The 24,152-nt window shown below is 37.0% G+C and overlaps 1 protein-coding gene across 1 annotated transcript; it reads right to left on the bottom strand.

The window, feature by feature from the left end:
• Positions 1–10,231: 10,231 nt before the first annotated feature.
• LOC116174982 (cytochrome P450 9e2-like) lies at positions 10,232–12,960 on the bottom strand. The gene is made up of 7 exons (XM_031493020.1): positions 12,879–12,960; positions 12,320–12,830; positions 11,958–12,121; positions 11,589–11,914; positions 11,084–11,540; positions 10,769–11,035; positions 10,232–10,712 (listed from the first exon to the last, which is right to left on the bottom strand). The coding sequence occupies exons 2-7, from the start codon at positions 12,520–12,522 to the stop codon at positions 10,534–10,536; spliced, it is 1,596 nt and encodes a 531-aa protein (XP_031348880.1). The 5' UTR covers positions 12,523–12,830; positions 12,879–12,960; the 3' UTR covers positions 10,232–10,533.
• Positions 12,961–24,152: the final 11,192 nt, after the last annotated feature.

The following is a 24,152-nucleotide window of genomic DNA, read 5'->3' as shown; positions in this document are numbered from 1 at the left end:
TTTTAATTTAATTTGATCCTGGATATGTTCTGCAAGAAACTCCTTTTAGAACTTTTTAGACCCCTAGCATTCGATGTACTTTTCATAACTTTTTAGGTCCTTTCTAGAGCTTTTTCATCAATATTCATGAAATGCCATGTACTTTCCGTGCTTCACATCGCCTTTGCCTTTCTCTGGAAAAGTGCTTAGAATTCTGTGGAAAGTTAAGCGCTTTCTAGAGACATTGAAGACGTGAGGGATGGTTTTAGTGCCATCCTAGAGCTGCTTAGGCGCTTCCCAGAACTTACCAGACACTTACTACAGCTTTCAATGCGTTTTACGTAGTTTTTTAAAACGTATCTTTCAATAAATACATTACAAATACAATAATACGCTATTGAGACAGATTTCTCTCCGTTCGTCTGTCGTAAACTACTTTTAGGCTTTCAAAATATTTCGAGGGTTTCCAGAAGAAACAAGAATGGTTGAAAATCCTTCCAAGAACTTCCTGAAAGCCAATTTTTTTTGCGCTTGTGTACAGCATTATACATGTACAGCTCATATTATGGTTAGAAATACGTTGGGAGTAATTAGGCAGGGTATTCGATAAATATCGGCGTCCTTTGTGCATTTCGCCCATTTCTGACAATCTTGATAGAAAACAATCTCGGCGGCTCGATTACTGTGCAGCTCATGTGCACCGGGCCTTAAGTAACAATTTACCATCATCTTAAATGAACGTTGGTGCTGGGAAGTACGCTTCGAAGGGTGAGAATTTCTCGTAGTACCGACGTAGTAATGTCGACTTGAACCTTTTATGTGTGTAATCGTGTACGTGTGATGCGTCCACTTCCACCTGCATTTCGACATTCCATAAAATGTTTCAACCGTAAAGCCTGCCGACTTTTGTATGGCTTAATCTACGTGAACGTTTCCGATTTCATATTCATGCAAATAATATGGCCATTACCGGGCGGCGCTTGTTTTGTTACGTTTTTCCATTTTTATGCAATTACCGATGTGAGCAATCACTTTGATGCGTAACAGCGTCACAAATAATTTGGGTTTCAGCCTCGTATACCTACCAACGTCGAGAATCCTTGAATACAGGACTTTTATTTCAAAGCGAACCACCAATTGTAATTTTTATTTTGATAGCATTCAAAAATTGAAGTTTTGGCATTCACTCCCGCACCCCTAGTTACACCCACTTTAAAATTATAATCGAGTGACACATCATAAATTGCCCTCTAGATATCTTAAACAAACGTATTTTTTTAATCTTTGTTTTTTTTAATCAAAATTACAAATTAGTTGGTAGCCCTGTACTTTATCTCCTGTATAGGGTGGGCCATTAGTGTGTGGATGGAATATTCAGGGTTTATTAACGCCCATATTTAAAATTTATTGTCCGGGGATGTGGAAGGAACTTTAAGGGTAAAACCTAAAAATATTTTCAACGAAATTGCAATTATTATACAGGGTGATTTATATCAAAGTTGCTTTTTTTTAATAGAACCACCTGTATATTATTACCTATTTTGATTCGTTGGTCAATTTTAGTGTGACTTTGTGTATTACTAATCATGAAATGTACTAACATACGCCGAACGTCTAAAGTTAAACTTATTTTGTGTTAAAAGAAATCACTCCGTCAATTTTCAAAATTTCAATAAAAGGTAATGTAATCTTTTTAAATGGAACTACCCAGTTTTTTTTATTCCATGAAATGTAGGATTTTATTACCTTTCTAACGATATAAGCATGTCGGTATTTATCTTTTACATATTTTTTGTAATTGAACAATTTCTAATAATTCACAGTGTTTTTCGAGTTTCAAAGTCTCTCAGTAAGTAATTAGGTAGTAGGCCACTAAAAATTATAAAAAATTGAAATTATAAAAAATTTCCTTCAAATAAAACAAAACAAAAACTCAAAAACGGTAAAAATCAAAATAAAAAGTTTAAGTTAAAATAAAGAGAAAAATATCAATTATTTCAATAAATGTTTAAGATCAAACATTTGTCGATGGGTTAAGAAAATCATTCTTTGACACGACGAAGCGTAGCTGGCATTATGGATGGGAAAGCATTACGAATGCGCATTTTCATATTCTCTTTTGTTGTTGGGACTTCTTTGCATATATAGTTCCTTTCACGTATCCCCGTCAGAAGAAGTCAGGTGGTGTAAGGCCTGGAGAGCGCGCTGGTCAATTTATAGGGCCTCGTCGACCTATCCACCTCCCAGTAAATGATTGATTCGGTCACTCTTTAACGTTTATAGCAAAATGAGATGAGGTAGGGCACCGTCGTGATGAAACCACATTTCTTCTACGATGCGTACCAGAACATCACCGTTTAAAATATCAAATTCCATTTTCCTAACAAATTAACTTAACTAATCAACAATGAACAACAGAATTGTAAATGCCAATGAACTAAATTGACAGATGTTATTTCATTTTATTTTGTTTTAATACTTTCCAATATGGCTTTCGTGGCTTACTATTCAAATTGATTTATTTAAGCTCACGCATTGGGCTATGAAAAACAAGAGTTTTTGTTTTGGTTTATTGGAGGTAAATGTTTTATCGTTCGAATTGGTTTTTAACCGCCTACTGATTACTGAGGCTTTGAAAATCGTAAAACACTGAATTACAAAAAATATAGTACTCAGTATCTTTGCCATCATGGTTAAGTACCGTATCGGGTATAGAAGCAGATTACGAGCAGAGCGAGGCCCTTCAGGCATTAATCAATTTCTTTTGATTGATTTCAGGTTTTGGATGCGAGAACTAAACTCACTTCTTGGCGTCAACATCTAATGTTATTCGAGGTAAGAGGTGCCTTACATGTTTTACTTGTACTTGGCCCTATACGTGCGGATTTATGTCCGGAATATCAATTTATTTGTGGAAAGTTGTTTTAAGATTCAGTAATTAATTTGTTAGTCGTTCATTCTTGATTGGGGGTTTGTAAATTGGGGAATTTCAATTGTACAGTAAAGTTACTAAAAGTTATGAGTAAAGCAATTCATAACTTTGAGTATTTGGGGAAGTATTTTGTGTTTGTGTGATATTGCCGAGACAATTTTTATGTATGCCATTTGGTGTTTGAATAAAGAAATATTTCTTTTGGATTTGTACTTTTATTACTACCCTCGTATCTTCTCAATTTCATACAGGGATAGTTAAGATAGAAACAAAAGAGGCTATCTGGTTTGGATCATCGGCGGAACGTTGAAGGAAGGCGTTAAAACATTTGCTGGTGCATATTTTTCCATATTAATCCTACAAGAAAATGAGATGTACCCCTCTTGCTATCATCAGATTTGATTACAAATCATATGGAAGTGCTTGTTATTAATATGAGTTTGGAGGGAAACAAGTTTGATTCCAACACTTGGGATGTATTCTCCATCACAAAATCACATTAGTGGAAGTGAAGAGCAAACTCCATGCGGGTTTCTGGAATCAAGGGATCATAGCTGATTTATGATCATCGTGGAGATGTATGAATCGCGTCTTCCATTTTGCATCAATTTCGTGGCCGTGGCCAACATAAGGAGACGAAAGCGTAGGTTTAGTTTATCACACTGCCGCTAGTAGAAAGTCACGATCGTGTAGATTTCTTTCGCAAGGCAAAGTGAAACAGATGCTAAACATGTACGAGATAAATTTTAGACGACATAATTTTCTACAGTAAAGTCCGCGTGAGCATATGTCACTTCAATTTGATTGATTTGTTTAAAGTAACTTTCATATTCCTGAAGAAATCGACCTATGAGAATCATTTACATAAAAAGATTTTCTATTATATTTATTGTGAAGAAGCGAATCCAAACAAAGGATTTGGGGTATTTTGTTTTATTGATTGAGATTTCACATTTAAATTCAGTAATGCTAATTCTTTCGTACAACCCTTGTAATTGTAACGAATCCTATTACATCACTAATGGAAAAGAATATTGCATTCTCGTGATAGGCCATCGGCGTTGACGTACAGGCGATTATTTATTATGAATGTCTTCATTTTCGAACGTTATGGTGTAGTTTTAATAAATAGTTATAATAGTGATAACGTTTATGTTTTTTTCTTTATGGCTATCGATTTCGGCTAGAATTGCCATCATCAGCCCTTCATGTCTTATGACGCAAGGCCTGATGATGGCAATTCTAGCCGAAATCGATAGCCATAGAGAAAAAAAATATAAACGTTATCACTATTGTAGCTATTTATTATTTGGATTGGCATTCATCTCGAAATACAACTTTAGTTACCGTATCCAGGACCTTCAAATACCTTCTGGTCTGAAGGGGGTCCTGGTAATTAAGAATGTAGTTGTATCATGTATGTACTTTATGTTAGCAAAATAGAAGTAAGAACCATAACAGGACTGTTTACTAGTTATCTTCGCAAGATAACTGAAGACGCCGCGTGTAATCTCTGTCCACTGCCAGACGACAGACGTAGACTGAGATTCAGGTTCTTCAGCGATCTTCAAGGAACTAAGCAAAAATTCTCATGGGATTAGGTAGCGCTTGACGTTGCCAGCGCCCTCATAATCATTAATAATGATCGGAACATTAATTTTTATTATTCTCGACTTTTGTTGGAATAATTAAATAAATTTGTTTAATCTTTGTTTAAAAAGCGAAAACGTAACAATATATCCCTAATTTCATATTGCTGAAACAATGTCAATAGGCATGCATCAGCGAGCAACCTTGGCAATGCTTCTAATTTCGAATTCCATCTACACACCTTAAAAAAGAAGAATAATTTTCGAAACTTATCCCAAATTCCCCAAAAGCTGGGTTAATTGCAATCACACCATTACGTAATGGTAGTATCTACTTAAGCGCATTTAGGCAAGTGACACAACAATGATTACATGACAAATGTAGGTTACTCATAATTTTGTAGGTACTTCTATTTCTTCACGTCTGTATTTTGTCGACTAATTCACTTCCTTATGGATGATGGGTAGATAACACAAGGTTTACCTGTAAATCATCGACGTAGGTCCCAGCCAACTGTTGTAAATAATTAACACTAATTCGTCCAGAATTGGCGGGGTCACATAATTTGAAAACTGTCATTAAATGTCTCATTGAAAATTCGCTTTTGTACTTTCGTTTATTCATCGCAACAAAATTGGCGATCCCCACAAATCGCACTTTTATTGTTAGCTTCACGAAAAATAATTCCGAAATTCATTATTTCATGTGCGATTGTGATAGTTAAACAAAACGGAAATGCGAAATATACGGCGCGTGCACAGCAGTAGGTACTGCAAGCACTACTAATAAATAATTCTAATATAGGTATAGGTACGCGGTGGACTGCCTACTCTTTTCGACTATTAATGTTATGTCCATCACCATCTGAAGCTTCCGAATCATTTAATAATCTATTAATACACATTTGGGCAATGTTTAGGTATTTGCTCTGAATAACTCATTAGCGTTTAATTTTTTACGGTACTGGCTAATTAGAGTACTTTTGGAAAGTTGGTTCCATAAATTGATCGGTTTCATACCTCTTCATTAGGCTAAGAGACATGTGTGATTTTTGTTATGCAATTCACTACTATTGAACCACTTTCTTTTTCTGATAAGCATAAGCTATGTATTGGAAAGGGACGACTTTCTATGGAATGTCAGAAGAAAAAATCAATCAGCTTAGCTTGTAGGATGAGCCTACAAGATGGAGGTGCAGGAGACATGTTACAGGATTCATACTTTCTGAATCAGACGCGATTCAATCTTTACCATCCGAGCTTCAGCTATCACTCAACGGTCAGGCTTCAGAGTTCACCTTTGATATTATCGATGTAGGAGCACGTAATTTCAGCAAGGTCTGACGATGGCCTAGTGCCGAAATCGATAACCTATAGAAAAATTTAACAATTATAAGAATACAGCAACAATCAACGTTTTATTAATTCACCTTTGATAGTTCAAGTGTCCGGATACAAGATCTGTGTTACGTCCCTGGAAAATTCTTTAATTCAAACTATACTGCATTAACTTTACGTGGCCACGGTCGCGCAAACGCAAAAATAAAATATTTCTGTGCAACACGCACTATCTGCAGTCCTCACGTGACGAGAAAGAAACAGGCACTTCGAACAATCAGAACTGTATTAGGTGATTTCTCCATGGTATAAGTGGTTAATCGAATCATACAGGGTAAAAAACACATTAGATTCTCCTCTCTCACGAATAAATAAATAAATATTTAGTAAAAAATAAGGAATGAACCCGAATTCGCTTTAAATTTACATCTTTCATTCAATCCTATTTTTAGCTTTAGATTGTGATTTTACTTAGTTAACTTAGTGGGTTTATAATGACACCAATCGACAGAAGATTTTTTCTCATGAGGAGCAACCAGTGGTGGATTTAAATTTTTTGCGCTCGTAGGCACACCGAAAGATATGCGCCCCAAAATAATCTTTAAATTGCATTAAATTTTAAAATAAAAATCAAATTATAACATGAAATTTTGAAAACCAATATGAAAAGAAACTATTTACCAATTCCAATTTATTTCATAATTTTAATTAAACATTTTTGTCATTTGTAACTTGTTAGGGGACTTATTTTAAAACTTAAAATGTTACCTAAAATAAATATAGTGTAAAAAATGCCGCCCTCTAGTGCCTAGTGTGCCTATACGTAAATCCGCCACTGGGAGCAACAATCTGCAAAAAACCTTTTTCCCATGTTAATTGTGGATGTTCGGTTTTGGAATATTCACCCGGTGAATGCTTCTGGCGTACTTACTCATTATAGTGATATCAGATTCATTCCGACTATTATCCGCAAGTTGTTTACATTATAATAGTTGAATACTACGAAGCCGTACACGGGCCATACACACACTTGGTGTTCTTATTCCAAAAATAAGTGGAAATTTCGACAAAAAAAGTGGAAACTTCGACAAAAAAGTGGAAATTTTCACAAAAAAGTGAAAATTTCTACAAAAAGTGGAAATTCCCACAAAAAAGTAGAAATTTCAACAAAAAAGTGGAAATTTCGACAAAAAAGTGAAAATTTCGAAAAAAAGTGAAAGCGGCGACAACAAAGCAGAAATTTGACCTTCCCCCGCCGCCCCATCGAGTGACCCATCATTTTAAAGGCCATCAAATATTTTTGTCGAAATTTCCACTTTTTTGTGGGAATTTCCACTTTTTTGTAGAAATTTCCACTTTTTTGTAGAAATGTTCACTTTTTTGGCGAAATTTTCACTTTTTTGTAGAAGAAGAACACCAAGTGTATATGTGACCCGTGTACGGCTTCGTAGAATACTAATCCAATCGTTCTTCAAAACACGCGCTTCAGAACCGGGTATGTTGTATGGAAGATAACTGGGTTTCATTGGGACACAGGGATAAATTTAGATAGGTGGAATTGTATTACCGGATGCAGATATAGTAACGCAAAATGTAACCAACGGACCACGTTCCCCAGGGATAATTTACCTACCAGAACTTCGACTATTCGCGTATTGTTTGCAACAAGTCTTCGTAGTGAGCTATTTCATCAAATCTTGTTGATAACCTTCCAATTTATCGAAGCCTGTGGTCGTTGATCTTGTTGTCCACTGTTTGTACCTATAGCTCCCGATAAGCATCTAACCACGATTTACACTTGTGTGCAAATGAGACAATTCCGTGGTTTTTAATTTATTGAAAAATCTAAACATTTTCTATTCAAATCTTTTTACATAAAAGTCAGGAAAATGATACATTGCTGACGAGCAAATATTGTAGTGCGAGGCACCTTTGGGGTCGAGTACTTTAATTTCCGAGTTCGTGTCATGATGTGACATTGACCGTAATAGTGAGTCATCATTGGAGATAAGACTTAAAAACTTGTTAGGTTTTTTTTTGCGATCAGAGGTTGAAAAAGAACAAAGGATTGTTCTATCCAACGAGGGTTTCGGGATATCAGACCACGAAAAATCGAAAATTTTCAGTGATAAGAAACACTCGAAAGCAGAAAAATTAAATGGCATGTTATAAAATTATGTCTGGAATGATTCGTCCACACTCATCTCATGGATTCAACGTAATGAAGAATGGGAAACATTCGTGTATAAGTAATAGAGTATCAGAAATAAGAAATTAACCCCTTGGCTTCACATACCAGGAGTTTGTAATGCTGCAGATTTGCCCTTTCATGGATGGACTCCCAAGCAGTTACTGTTTTCAAAATGGCGGGAGGGACCTCAATGCTTATACGAATGTAAAGAAAATAGCCCTACACTATTAATGTTCAGGTAAATGTTCAGGAAAGTTTATTTTAAAGGAGGTGGAAAAAGAATGTTCCTATGGTATTGATGATACTCAGATTAAAAGTTTGAAACCCAGAGATGACGAATTTGGCTTAATCAGAATTGAACTGAGAGTAGCAAATAGACCAAATACACGAATACATCAGATATCTTATTTTGCTCAGTACGCACCCAGTTGTTCACAACTGGATTTTGGAGAAACATAAGGAGTTTTGTCGTGTAAGAGTCCAAGGTTTGTTTGGTATGCTACGGGAACGGTATTGAATATTTAGTGGAGTGGGTAGAAAAAAGGTGAAAATTAAAACATCACGTGGTGAGCTGTTCAAACCGGTCCAAAGACTGTATCCACTGGAGTGTGATACAAATGTTCCAGAAGAAGAGCACGAACTGCAGTTGAATGACGAAGCTGTTTTTCTGGAGATGATAAAGGAAGAGTTCAGCGTACCTAGTTCAAGATTTCTTAAAGATAAACAGGCAGAGTCACTTTCAAATGATTATGGTGAGAGTTACACGTAGTGGCAGTATTATTAAGATTCCGCAAAGATTTTGTTAAATATGTACGATCACCGACAAAAATAATGATAAAATGAAGCTTACTGCCACTTAGGCAACCAACCATACACTATCTAAAATGGCAACATTGAAAGATAAGTTTTTCGACGGGGAATCGTGTGGGATGGACCGCACGGCGTCGCGCATTGTCGCCTTTGTTTCGGCGTTTTTTCGTCACTGCCTTGATATAAACGCTGCAGCAGGTAGGTATATAATTACAAGAATTGGCAAAACCGGATTTTATGCATTATATTCTCCACAAATTTAAGAGACATTAATACATTGGTATCTTCAATTTAGTTTTTCTCCTGATATTGTTGCTAGTATTTTTGAACGGCCCATAACTATCTAACCTGGACTGGAAATGTTAATAAAATAATAATAATAATTTTTTAGCGCATTTTTTTAAAAATTAAAAAAAATGTGCTATTGTTTGCGTTTTGTCCCTCCGTCCGTCCGTCTGTCCGGACCCACTTCTACCGTTTTGAACTACTTCTAGGGGAATGGTCCTAGAATCCTGGAATTTTTGCAGTAGGTAGCCTATACCTTGAAGGTGTGCCAGACGGTCATCAAATTTCGCGGTCTACCTCCCCCCCCCTCCTACAAATTATTTCCTGAGATGCTGTTGTTGAAAATAAAACGTGCCTAACTTTTACATACGACAAACAATTGGTCTCAGATTTTGCATACGCATGCCTTTAGTGGTGCTAAGTTAAACCTTAGGAAATGGGGGGGGGGGGCACATGTTCTACCCTTCATGGTATTCTGTTCATTCTTTCATTAGAATTTCTAGGAAATAGTTTTATCCTTAATGGTACTCTAATGAAAGGTCTCAACGAAAGGAATTAATTTCTACCAACCATGGCCCTCCTCCTCGACCTCTTATGGTGATCGGGTATATTCCCTTATACCTCAAGAACGGATTGTCGGAAGAGGGTGCTCACAAAGAGCGATTGAGACGTCTGCAAGAAATATATCCATTGGTGATGTCAAAACAAAAGCTATTTCGGTTAAAAAAATGCGCTTTATCTGCACAAGAGTTGTGCACAATTTATTCTTGTTTTACTGCGTTTACGTGAGCCTATTTTGTCAGTGTGCAACAAAACTGGATCCTTTAAACTTAAGAGTTATTGTTTAAAGAAATAGTCTTGCAAAATTAACCTTAAAAACCAGTTTTGATTTCATTGAAAGAAAAACAAGATTGAAGATATCAATGTGTCTCTTAAGTTTGCCAAAATATAATTCGTATTACCGGCTTTACCAACTGTTGCAATTTTTCCTACGGTAGCGTGTGTCTCAAGGCAGTGCGCAAAACTTACATTTCAATGTTGCCATTTAATATAGTGTATGGTTGGCTGCCTAAGTGGCAGTAAACTTCATTTTATCGTTATTTTTGTCGTTGATCGTACATAGGTTGGTTTAAAATTGTGAGAAAAACTTTCTGAAAAAAAGGGTGTTTCTCAGGTGGGAGAATGTCGTGACACAGTCATAGTGTTTTAGCGTAAAAAAACTTAATAAAAATGTATTTGCTTTCCCAAATTGCCAGAACCCAAAAGCGAGGAACGAAAAGAGAAAAAAAATTTGGGAAATTATTATAAATATCTTAAATAACAGAATAGATCAGTCACTATACTTATTGTAAATAAAACTTGTCGACACACTATATACGCAGCACGTATATACCAGGTGGGGAATTTCTTCAATAGAAACCATTATCTCTTCGCCTTAATCCAAACCAATAATCATTCGCACTACGAAGGGGGATGCTGTTCTTAGCTTGGACAAATGGAATCACCGTCTTAGAGACTGGTACAATTTGGAATCGCGAGAGCAAGCTTACAATCCCAGTCTTCACTTCCATTAATGCAAATTTATTACCTTTAAAAATATCTATGTTGATTTTACCAATTATATAAGTGGGGCACTATACACACCGATGCAGTGTCTTGGGCCGATGCCAAATGGTTGGTAGGTGCAGAAGCCGATGTTACCCTTATTTTCATCATTAAACCTTTCGGGATCAAACTGTTCAGGTTTGGCGTAATATTGGGGATTTCTGTGGATTGCGTAGCTGGGAATAATAATTTCGTCCCCTGGTTGAATTGTATAGGGTTTCTCGTGTGGGAAAACGGGATTAATCTTAAACGCTTTGACACACTGTCTAACTAACATTACGGCTGGAGGCCATAAGCGCAGTATTTCTGAAAATATTGGTTAAAGTATATACAATTTAAACTACAAATTTGTACCAGAAACAACCATATCTAGGTATTTCATATTCATAAGCGAGTCGTATGTCAATTTGCCATTACACTCCTTTAACGTTGCGTCAATTTCCTTATGTAATTTGTCTTGGACATCCGCATTCGCGACTAATTCGCATGCAAGTTGACAAAATACCACGGAAACGGTGTCGTAACTTCCAAAGAAAAAAATTAAAACTTGAGTTGCGATGTCTTCATCAGTAATTGGCATCCTTTTCGTACGATCGGATCTTATTACATCCGATTCCTCGATTGCGGCAAAACCCGAATGTTCATTTTTATCGTCTTCTTCGTACTCCAGCCTACCCTTTTGTGCCTCTGTTAGAAATTGAATCATATCTGGTCGCACCAAACCAGTTCGTCGACGGTACTCGATCGTTTCTTTAGTAACACGCTCAAAAAATTGTTTTACTTTGTCATCGATGAATTTTATTCTAAGAATCTGGGGTGAAAAATTAGTACATTCCAACCCTCATCGTGACTTAGGTACCTTGATTAAAGTGGGGCTCAGCTTAGAACCGAAAAAGCGTATCGACTTTAAACCAGCAAAGTCAAAAGCCTCTCGGCCCATTAGGTAAAATTCATTACGTTTGTCCTTTACAGAGTCGCACTGTATGCCGTAAAAACAAGAAGCGGTAGCGTCGTTAGTGTATCTTGTAAATAGGTCCTTCATCTCCACGGTAGTCGTACCACTTTCACCCAGAAAATGGCCGGCGAGATTTTCGGAACACTCGTACATTAGTTGAAACATGGCTCTCATTTTACGACCGGTGAATACAGGACTTAGAACTAACTGCAGGTCGCGCCAGTCTTTACCTTAAAAACAATTTCATACATTATTGCTGCTGGAAAGATTTACCTTCTCGATGAAATAAAGTTTTCTTCCAAAACGGATCGACCGACTTGGGTATGAAATCCGGTCGATCAGTGAACGAATCAAAGCTCTTTACGCAAATCTGCTTCATCAAATCTATATCTTGAACGATCAGGGCCGGTGCAAGAAATTGATAGAAGCCAAAATATCTGCGAAAGCATATGATTGGTTAAACAATTCTATGTTTGGTAGAAACTAAGAATTTAGATAAGAATTGACAGGCTGGTCGTTCAAAACAAGTGCATTTTATCATTTTTAGGTTGTCCCAATTCCAATAAAATGCACATTTTTTGACTTGTATGGAGTAGACCAACAAAATCTTAAAAATGAGACCAAACTATTCGTACCTATGGGACTCAAACTGCTTGCAGGAGTCTAGGATTATGTCGTTTATCGTCTTCTTTCTGAAAGCGGCTGGGGCTAAATTTCCAAAGACCATGTAAGGTTCAACACATGGTATTCCCTTCTTTTTCCAAAACTGAGTAGGTAAATACAGTTTATAGTACACGAATAGTACAATAAAACCGATGAATGCTATAAGTAAAAACATAGCGCAAATTTTAAATACGCACTTGTGTTGTCAATCGCTCAACGTTATAGCTTACTGCGACTTTTTATGATCTAAATAATGTCAAGTGTGAAAGGGTCATACAGATAGTCATACATCGCACATATCATAAGATAGTCTTTTCGATCAAAAGGTTAAATGCTATCATATGCAATTGAATTTGACTTTTCCAGCTGTTTGGAAAGTTTCTAAGGTGTGCCCGATATTAAAAACAGGTTTGGCATCTAAAGTTGAAAATTATCGCCCCATATCTATTTTATGCAACTTCTCCAAAGTTTTTGAAACAGCATCTATACAAAAAACTTTATCAACAATTTAAAACCCAGTTGTCTAGTTACCAGCATGGTTTCGTTCCCAATAGATCAACTGTTACAAATTTGACTTGCTTTGTGCAATATTGTTTTGAAGCACTAGATAATAGACAGCAAGTTGATGTTATTTACACAGATTTCAGCAAAGCCTTCGATAAAATTGATCATAACATTATTTTAAACAAGCTTGTCGAATATGGTTTCAGTTGCCCTATTGTTCATTTAATGAAGTCATATCTAACTAACCGACGTCAATTTGTTTCCTATAACGGGCATGACTCACAATCATTTATTCCTACATCTGGAGTGCCGCAAGGGTCAACTCTTGGTCCCTTTCTCTTTTTAATATTCAGTAACGATTTACCCTCCGTAATTTCATCTCAGAGATTATTGTTTGCGGATGACTTAAAAATTTTCACTAGGGTCACAAGCCACAAGGATTGCGAGAGCCTTCAAAGCGATTTAGAAAGTGTTTATAATTGGTGTACGCAAACAGGATGTACCTGAACCAAATTAAGAGTAACACTCTTTGCCTGAACATTGGTAAATGCAAGGTGGTAACTTTTTCACGCAAGCGTCAATTAATCCGATACATTTATCAAATTCAAGATACACCCTTAAAAAGAGACACTCAAACAAAGGATTTAGGGGTTCTGTTCGATAACATGCTAACATTTAGCTTACACATTGATACAATTGTTAGGCAATCTTTTAAAACCTTAGGTTTTATTATACGCATTGGTTCAGATTTTGCAAATTTGTCAACTATTATACTACCTACTTTTTTCTACATTTGTACGAAGCAAGCTTGAATATGGTGTACTAGTATGGAATCCAGCATTTAAAAAACATGAAGAATGCCTAGAACGTATACAACGTCGTCTTTTAAAATATGTAGCATTTCGCTGTGATGGATACTACCCTACAAGAGGCTACCCACAAAATCTACTGCTAGAAATATTCAATCTTTTACCCTTAAGAGTCTTCTGTACCCACTGCACCCAATGTAAATTTCCATAAGAGCGCCCGCCATAAAAACTCTATTTGTTTTTACAAAAACAATTTTTTTAAAGAACTATTTTATAAATTTAGACCTTTATCTACAAAATGTTCGGACTATTTTTTTTTTAAGTTTATAGCAACTGAATACAGATTGTTTAAAAATTAGATGTTTCGCACTGATTATTGCGCTAATCTGTTTTATTTTTTTACTCTCGATCAAGACGATTTATGGAAAAAGTAAACCGACAGTTTTTTAGGTAAGTTGCTTCTAAACATGACCCCAAAAAATGAAATCATAATTTTTGTAAATAAAGTCTGTATCTTGGCGGGCGTTAAATCAACAATTTGAGTGTAACAAGTGGCGCCGCTGCACAGTGTCGGTGGGAACTAACTAAGGACCAAGACAGGAGTTGACAAAGCAAGAAATTCATCTTATCTCTTGCAGCTATAATCATCTATACACTATAATGTAAAAAAGTTGCGCTTAGGTAAAGAAGACTCTTAAGTAGCAGACGTAAAAGAATAAGTGTGTCGTTCTTGTACAAATTATTATGGAATGAAATTTGATTGTGTCACATTACACAATTATTTAAATTTCTCTGTGCCTCGTTCTTCCTCCAGCCGTTTCCTAACTTTTAAATTACCCTATTGCAGAACAAATCTCTTACAAAATTCCCCAATTTATCGAATGTGTCATAATTATAACTCGGTATGCGATACTGTTGATATATTTAATACTAATTTAAAATTCCTTATAAGTATGATCCAATAATTTTTGTCTTTTTCTTTTTAGCGCATTTCCACAAAAATAAACAAGTTCAAAAGTAATCGTAAACGATTTACATAAAGCGCATTTCCACTTGCATTCATTTCCCATTTATAAGATGCAACTTCTGTTAATATCGTAAAAATCCGGCCACAAATATGAAAGATAGCGTTGCACTTGGGCAATCCATTTTTGACGTGTTACTTCAATTTCAGTTTATGAGAAGAATTTCATTTCAATGCTTTTCTAAATAAGAAAGTTGGAACTGCGCATGCGCAAACCTAAATTTTTAAACTAATGTTAGATTTTCCTTTGTTCCAAGCGCCTAAGTATCAAATTTCACTTAAATGGTGCCATAGATAAAAAAGTTGGCACTGCGCATGCGCAAAAAAAAATTTTGAGACTGGCGCTCGATGATCCTTTATTCCAAGTGCCTATGTATCACATTTCATTTAAATTCTTCCATAAATAAAAAAGTTGGCACTGCGCATGTGCAAAACCAAATTTTGAAATTGGCGTTTGATTTTCCTTTATCCCAAGTGCCTATGTATCAAATTTCGTTTAAATTCTTCCATAAATAAAAAAGTTTGCACTGCGCATGCGCAAAACCAAATTTTGAAATTGGCGTTTGATTTTCCTTTATCCCAAGTGCCTATGTATCAAATTTCGTTTAAATTCTTCCATAAATAAAATAGTTGGCACTGCGCATGCGCAAAACCAAATTTTGAAATTGGCGTTTGATTTTCCTTTATCCCAAGTGCCTATGTATCAAATTTCGTTTAAATTCTTCCAAAAATAAAAAAGTTGGCACTGCGCATGCGCAAAACCAAATTTTGAAATTGGCGTTTGATTTTCCTTTATTCGAAGTGCTTATGTATCAAATTTCGTTTAAATTCTTCCATAAATAAAAAAGTTGGCCCTGCGCATGCGCAAAACCAAATTTTGAAATTGGCGTTTGATTTTCCTTTATCCCAAGTGCCTATGTATCAAATTTCGTTTAAATTCTTCCATAAATAAAAAGGTTGGCACTGCGCATGCGCAAAACCAAATTTTGAAATTGGCGTTTGATTTTCCTTTATTCCAAGTGCCTATGTATCAAATTTCATTCAAATACTTTTATAAGTAAAAAAAGTTTGCAATTCGGTTTATAAATGGTCGAGATGCGAAAAGGGCACTGTGAATTTTGAATCGATTTGATTCAACTTTTGGCATTGCGTATTATATGGCTAAAGCTATGCCCATATTGAATTTCATGCAATTCAGTTCATAACTAACGGAGATGTAAAAGCGATTGAACATTTCTAAACAAAGTTATCGTTCACACGGACAGATAGATGGACAGACAGACAAAGGAACAGACGGACAGACCAGCATGCAGACGACAGATAGCAATGCAAAATTATAAACGATCTCTAGGATCGTTAATAAACGGCAAAAGTGTAAAATTATGGAACATGTAAAAAACGGTTTTTTGTTTTTTTTACAATAATTTTTTTTGTAAGCGGTACAGAAAAAATTCCTTCCTTGGTGCAAGACTCGACACCATAACGAACCAAATAGCGAAAAAAGTGGAACAATAGCTCTTAAGATAAAGAACTAGTAGCGTCGCAAAACGAGAGGACGGACGGACAGACGGACGGACGGACAAAGTGGCCACAATTCCTTTGTATTGCTGTCTGTCGTCTGTCTGTTGGTCTGTCCGTCTGTTCCTTTGTCTGTCTGTCCCTGTATCTGTCCGTGTGAACGATAACTTTGTTTAGAAATGTCCGATCGCTTTTACATCTCCGTTAGTTATTAACTGAATTGCATGAAATTCAAAGTGGGCATATAGCTTTAGCCATATAATACGCAATGCCAAAAGTTGAGTCGAATCGATTCAAAATTCACAGTGCCCTTTTCGCATCTCGACCATTTATAAACCGAATTGCAAACTTTTTTAATTATAAAAGTATTTGAATGAAATTTGATACATAGGCACTTGGAATAAAGGAAAATCAAACGCCAATTTCAAAATTTGGTTTTGCGCATGCGCAGTGCCAACTTTTTATTTATGGAAGAATTTAAACGAAATTTGATACATAGGCACTTGGGATAAAGGAAAATCAAACGCCAATTTCAAAATTTGGATTTGCGCATGCGCAGTGCCAACTTTTTTATTTATGGAAGAATTTAAACGAAATTTGATACATAGGCACTTGGGATAAAGGAAAATCAAACGCAAATTTCAAAATTTGGTTTTGCGCATGCGCAGTGCCAACTTTTTTATTTATGGAAGAATTTAAACGAAATTTGATACATAGGCACTTGGGATAAGGGAAAATCAAACGCCAATTTCAAAATTTGGTTTTGCGCATGCGCAGTGCCAACTTTTTTATTTATGGAAGAATTTAAACGAAATTTGATACATAGGCACTTGGAATAAAGGAAAATCAACTGCCAATTTCAAAATTTGGTTTTGCGCATGCGCAGTGCCAACTTTTTTATTTATGGAAGAATTTCAACGAAATTTGATACATAGGCACTTGGGATAAAGGAAAATCAAACGCAATTTCAAAATTTGGTTTTGCGCATGCGCAGTGCCAACTTTTTTATTTATGGAAGAATTTAAACGAAATTTGATACATAGGCACATGGGATAAAGGAAAATCAAACGCCAATTTCAAAATTTGGTTTTGCGCATGCGCAGTGCCAACTTTTTTATTTATGGAAGCATTTAAATGAAATGTGATACATAGGCACTTGGAATAAAGGAAAATCTAGCGCCAGTTTCAAAATTTTATTTTGCGCATGCGCAGTGCCAACTTTTTATCTATGGAAGCATTTAAGTGAAATTTGATACTTAGGCGCTTGGAACAAAGGAAAATCTAACATTAGTTTCAAAATTTAGGTTTGCGCATGCGCAGTTCCAACTTTCTTATTTAGAAAAACATTGAAATGAAATTCTTCTCATAAACTGAACTTGAAGTAGCACGTCAAAATCAAAAATGGATTGCCCATGTGCAACGCTATCTTTCATATTTGTGGCCGGATTTTTACGATTTTAACAGAAGTTGCATCTTACAAATGGGAAATGAATGCAAGTGAAAATGCGCTTTATGTCAATCGTTTATGATTACTTTTTAACTTGTTTGCTTTTGCCATTGCACTAATACAATTTCTCTTATTTACCAGTATTTTGATTTATGACTTTATTTTGTTTATTGTATAACTCTGTTAACAATTTTCTTTCGCTTTAGTTATAAATCTGTCATTATTCTTTTTGTTACATTTTTGTTAATTTTTCTATATTTCTGTGCGACTTTTATTGAACAATATTTAAGTTTGTCCTGTATTTAGGATAGATAGTCTGTTTGGACAATAAATTATTATTATTATTAAAAACCAGGTGTCAAATTCTTGACAGAATAGCTTCCTAGCTGAAACCAAAAATTGCCAACATATGTACGCTCTTACAGACGGGAAAAATTTATTCTTTAAAAGTTGCTTAAAATGATCTAAAACGTCAACATTTGATGAAATTTCGCATTGTACCTAGCTCATGCTATGAAGAGAAAACCGTGGAATTGTATGCGCTAATGTTCCATAAATAAGAAGATTGCATTTCTGCGCATGCGCAACACGATTTTTGCGCATGAATTTTGTTTGCTTTTATTAAAGGGACTTACCATAGAAATGTCGTTTAAATTGCTTCAGAAACAAGATCGTTGCGTTTTGCACATATGCAACACAATTTTTTGACTTTGACAATTTTTTTTTTCCGTTTTTTGATAATATAACCCGGCCCAATTTTTTGTAGGTTGTACACAGGAAAATAAGGTCTTCCAAATAATAGAATAAAAATTTTAAGTTCGATGCCGTTACGGCGCTCCAAATTTTTTTTTCAAAAATCCGGCCCGTTATTTTTCTGTTCGGTATGCCTAAAACATATATACAAAATTTCAACAAAATCCGTCGAGCCGTTTTCTCAGAAAATTGCCAACAAACGTACGTACGTACGTGCGTACATACGTACGTACGTACGTACATACGGACGGAAAAAATTTTATTCTTTAAAAGTTGCTTAAAATGGTATAAAACGTCGACATTTGATGAAATTTTGAAATGTTCAAAAAACGGCTATCGCAATAGCTACCTAGCACATGCTAGGAAGCTAAAAATATATTGTCTCATTGCTGCATTATAAATTCAATGATGTTTTCAAAAAGACCTAGGTATCTTGTAGATATTTTAAGTACCCATTTGGTATCTACTTGCTAGCAATTTGCTCTGAAATTTCATTAGGTGACCTAATTCCCATGAATGCATATTCTATCTCTATTCGCAGGGGAGCCCGACCGGGCAGCACTTAGGCACACCAGAGGCCCATTGTGCCAACCCCCTTTCTTCGCAACTGAGTTCAGAGCCCGTTCCCCTCAATGAAGGATAGGACTCTGTTTAGCCAAAGTTGCTTCACCCTCCTCGGTTCCAGATATCTGTCTCCAAGGAGTTGATATCTGTCCCTGATCAAAGCGTCACAGTGGCAGACCACATGCTCGGTAGTTTCATCTGCCTCGCCACAGAACCTGCACGTGGACTCCTCCGCGAGCCCAATGTTATGCAGGTGATAGTTGACCATCCAGTGTCCCGTAAGGACACCAGTGATCTTCCTAAGCTGGCTTCTATTCAGTTTTAGAAGCTTAGAAGACCCCGATTTGCCAAGGGGCCCTGTTAGAAAGGCCTTGGACTGTCGGAGTCCGGTTACTTGTTGCCACTGAGCCTGGAATTGACTGGTCAACCAATCTTTAATCCTGGCCCTAACAACGGAGGGAGCAATCCCTAGGGTAGGCTCGGGCCCGACGAAGACCCCACCACTGCCTTCGCGAGCCAACTCGTCCGCCCTTTCGTTGCCCCCTATTCCGCAGTGCGCTGGCACCCAAATCAAGCTCACCCTATTAGACTCACCTAATCTATCTAGGGTTCGCCTGCAATCAAGCGCCGTAGCTGATCGGAACCTGTCTACCGATGTTGGCTAACACTTCTGCCTGAAACACGGTGCTATGCTAACCAAGGGAGACAGACGCTGACGCTGGCTCTCGGTCGATCACCATATATACCCATGCCCGTTCCCCTTTCTGTTTGGGACCCGTCTGTAAACCACACGAGCCCCTCAGGTTTGAGGAACGGGCAATCCGAGTTCAGCCACTGCTCCCTATCCGGGAGAATGACTTTATAACGCTTTGGTCTTAGCAAGATAGCCCGGATCACGTCCCTCCTTGCGAGGAGGGGATCGGTCCTGAGGGTTTCCTCCCAGATCCGCCCGTGCCCAAGGCTGCCTCGATCCTTCCATTCGTCCCAATCGTTTAGCCGTATGGAAGCTTTCCGAGCCTCTGCCTCCACAGCTAAGTGTAAAGGCTCTAGTCCCAGAAGTACCTCCATGGCCAAGGTTGGCGTGGTTTTTAGGGCTCCAGTGACTCCCAGGCAGGCGAGTCGCTGAACCTTTCCTAGCTGCTTCCTGTAGGTTACCCTGCGCATGGCAGGCCACCATACAAGTGCGCCATTCAGTATTATTGGCCTTATCACTGCAGTGTAAAGCCAATATACCAGTCGAGGGTTCAAGCCCCATGTACAACCAAAAGCCCTTCTACATGCCCATAGACAAGTGGCCTTTTTGCTTATGCGCTCAATGTGCCCTTTCCAGGTCAGGCGGGAGTCAATGATGACACTGACCTGGTCAGACCCAGTTGACGTCCTCGAAGAGAAAACTCAGCAAGATCCGCTCTCCTTCTATTCGTGAATGAAACAACCTCGGTCTTTTCCGGTTAACGGAAAGGCCTTGGATACTGCACCACCTATCCACCTGTTCAAGAGTCCCCTGCATGAGCTCTTTCACGGTGTTTGGAAACTTCCCAGTTACGACGATCGCGCGTATCCCTGTGTATACGCTCCCCCCTCGTTCAAGGTGCGGAGGAACCCGTCTAGTACCAGGCACCACACCATGCACCATGAATGCATATTTCAGCACGGCCTGATGATGGGTAAAATAACACCCCACATCGATTGCCCATAGAAACCATAATAAAAAATCCTAGTTTGTTTTTTAATTAATTTTATTTTACAACGCAATCACATGCACATAATTAATCTTATTTTTTCATAAATTTTAATTGGTAAACACATGAGTCCCAATGTACTTGTTATGGAACCGAATTTACCCGCTAAAATTCTACTCTACATTCAAATGGGCCATAATTTACAATAAAAGTGCCAAACATAACGCTGTGTCGCTACACGAGCGGGAAATTAAAGTAGTTAGAGCGCGTTCGGCTGAAGTCAAGTGATGTACTCGGCCTACCTATTACTTACGGTAAACGTCCCCAAAAAAATGTTGTTATGAAGGAAACATAATTAGAAATACGGTATGAGTGGTATTTTGTAACTCAGCACAATGCAAACGTCTTACATGATTTTTAAAAAGGTATATACAGTATTCAACTTGACTAGTCTCCCTACTTTTCGACCCTGTTTCAAACCTTTGCACACTAAACTGTTGACGACACACCGCGACTAAATATTCACAGTGTAAGCGGTAAATCCTAAACGAATATATTTATTTTTTATCAAAACGTATGCGAGACGTATGTAAAAGTCGGGAAACTAAATAATTTGGCGTTTTACGTGAAGTCGGTGTAGTGGATTTGGTTTTTCGATGTTGGCGCCAGAGATCCCCAGCCGCTATCTTGATCTCGATCCGATCAGTGTGTCAACAAGACGTGTGCAGGCCTTTATAAATATCGCTGGTTTTGGTGTTCTTTCTGAAAGACACCATGCCTTTTGTGAAGAAAAGTGCTCAGCAGAAGAAGGAAAAGATTGTCCTAGCTCAGCTATATACTAGACCTAGTGGAAAAGTCATCAGATTTAAACGCGTGCTGCATAGCGTGCCGCCGCGTCAGAACAGACGCCGCTTCGGCGGTAAATATCTTCCTTATTTCATCATGAACATGTACTTTTCCGTGCATATTTAGATTCGTCACAAAATTTCGCTTCTAATGAGACCCATGTCGTTTAAGTCTTGTTACAAAAACCTTCGCTAGCTCAGAAAAACTGAGTCTGTCCATAAGAGCCCATGTTAAAATACCCTGTTTTTACTGTCAAATATCTCAGAAACGGCACATAGGAACACTTTTTTCTTTTGACCATTAGAAAGTGCGTCTCTCAGAGAATAAGTGACCAAATTTTCACCAACTTCTTGTTACTTTTACCGAGGCGCTCTAACTACTTTAATATCTAATCCATATCGACTCGACGACTCGTCGATATTACATGTCTCGACTTCGATTTGACCAAAAAGGAAATTTTAGGGGAGATGTATTTGTTCTTTTGTTGAGGACAGGGGTAATTTTTACGTTTCGAGTAGGTACCGAATTACTGTGAGTGTCGCAACTAAAGGGTTTACCAATAGGGACGATAGGATTTTAAACGTTTAAGGCGGCTATGTTGGATGCCAAACATTTGACATATGCTGTCAGTTGTCATCAGTAAGGCTTGCCATTTCATCATGAACAAGTTCACGTTGCCTCAACGCTTGGAAATTATCCAACAACATGCCACACAGCGAACGCTACAATGGACTTATTGCGTCAACAGTTTGGTGAATCGTTGATTTCTCAAAATGGCCCCCACAATTGGCCGCCAAGATCATGCGATTTAACACCATTGGACTTCTTTTTGTGGGGCTATGTGAAGTCAAAGGTTTATGCGAATAAACCCAAGACTCTTGACGAGCTCGAGGCCAACATTCGAGCGACCATAGCTGCCATTCCACCCGATATGATCCACCGAGTCATCGAAAATTGGTCCGATCGGATGAGCCAGTGCAAAAAGAGCCGCGGTGGCCATTTGAACAATATTTTGTTTAAATCATAAATGGCATGAAATACAGCATCTAATAAAACCAATCAAACCTAAATTTGACCAAATTGACTGTGTTTTATTTCAATTTAAAATCCTATCGCTCTTATTGGTAAACCCGTTATTATTCAGATGCTGTATTTTTCTTCTTTTATCTTTACGTTTATTGCATCCATCTAGTAATTATATGACCGTGTAAGATTATTTGCCAAATTAACGACATTCCCGTACAGCGTGGGCTTTGTCATTTATAGCGCATTACAGATACAAATTGCTCTTTTATAATTATGCTGATTATATTTTGAAGTATATGCAAGATTCCATTATGTTTCCTAATTAAATATGTTGTATTTCAATTTATAGTATCCCTTTATTCCTAGTGCGGGTTTTAGATGTCAACCCGCAATATGAATTTCTGGCCGATTTACGTGTTTTATTTATATTTAGATACAGTATGTTCTCTAGGGAGGTTGTTCAATGCGAGTATGCAGAATTAGACGATCTAATAAATATTATAGCGATTCGTGTATGGTGCTGTATTTGGAAAAATTGACACTACGTTGTTAATCTATAACTAAAGAAGTGCGCCTTGTATTCGGAAGGTAGGATATTAAAAGAACAGGAGTTAAAAAGGAAAATTTGAGAAAGGGGGGTGTATGGTAGTTACACTTTGGTGAATGAACAATTCAACAACAAAGTTACAAAGTTAACTAGAATCTAGAATAAGTGTTAAAAAAAGAAAACATTATTTTTTTACGAGAGGGAAAGAGTTTGTGATGCATAATTTTAGTCTTATGAAATTTTTGTACTGTTTCTGAGGAAGATTAGTTACACCACAAATGGTTGTCTTTGATTCTAATGAGTGTTTAAACTTTAGACTTCCCGGGTTCTTTATAACTTTACGGAAGTTTATTTTTTGTTTATGGAAATACCACTATGGTATGACGCAGTACAAACCACGCACAAAGTTGCTCAATTGCAGTGCTATTATTCTACATCCATTTCTACCTTTGGTTCTAGCACACCACTTAAATGGGTGGGGCTAATCTTTACCATACTTTGTGCTACATAAGTTTGTTATTCACCCAATTACGACTCGTGCACAAGTACTAAAGACTAAAGATGCGGTTGCACTGTATTGATAATGAAGAAAGATAAAATAAGAGGATAAGATCTCCAAGATCTCCAAGATCAACTGAAATTGATTCAAAACACGATGTAAATTTTAATTCAACCTTCTTAAAATTATGAAAAGCATTACAAAAAATTGAACATAGACCAATGATGCTTTACCGTAGTACTGCTATAGTGTCTATTTGAAAGCGTTGTATTGTAATAGTATTTTACATTATTAGCCAGGTAAGTGAGTTTTTACTGGCGATAGGAGAAGTTGACTGGCGAGCCGTTAGGCGAGCCTGTCATCTCCTAGAGCCAGTAAAAACTATTACCTGGCGTATGATGTACAATATTTTATTTGTTACTCATTTGTAAACAATAGTAAACGTAAATAATTAGTTCTTAAATTGATCTTGAAGAAATGTCTAAAATATCATGTGATCCATGTAACAGAGACTTCGCATTAATTCTGGCCAATGAAATTGCTAGATTACTAACTTGTAAAATTTTTACAGGTCAGTTTTGTCTGC

This window comes from Photinus pyralis, unplaced genomic scaffold (genome assembly GCF_008802855.1).
Source record: "Photinus pyralis isolate 1611_PpyrPB1 unplaced genomic scaffold, Ppyr1.3 Ppyr1.4_LG6, whole genome shotgun sequence".
In the NCBI taxonomy this organism is placed as follows: domain Eukaryota; kingdom Metazoa; phylum Arthropoda; class Insecta; order Coleoptera; family Lampyridae; genus Photinus; species Photinus pyralis.
Note: the sequence above shows the minus strand (reverse complement) of the source record. Positions and strands in the feature narration are given on the sequence as shown.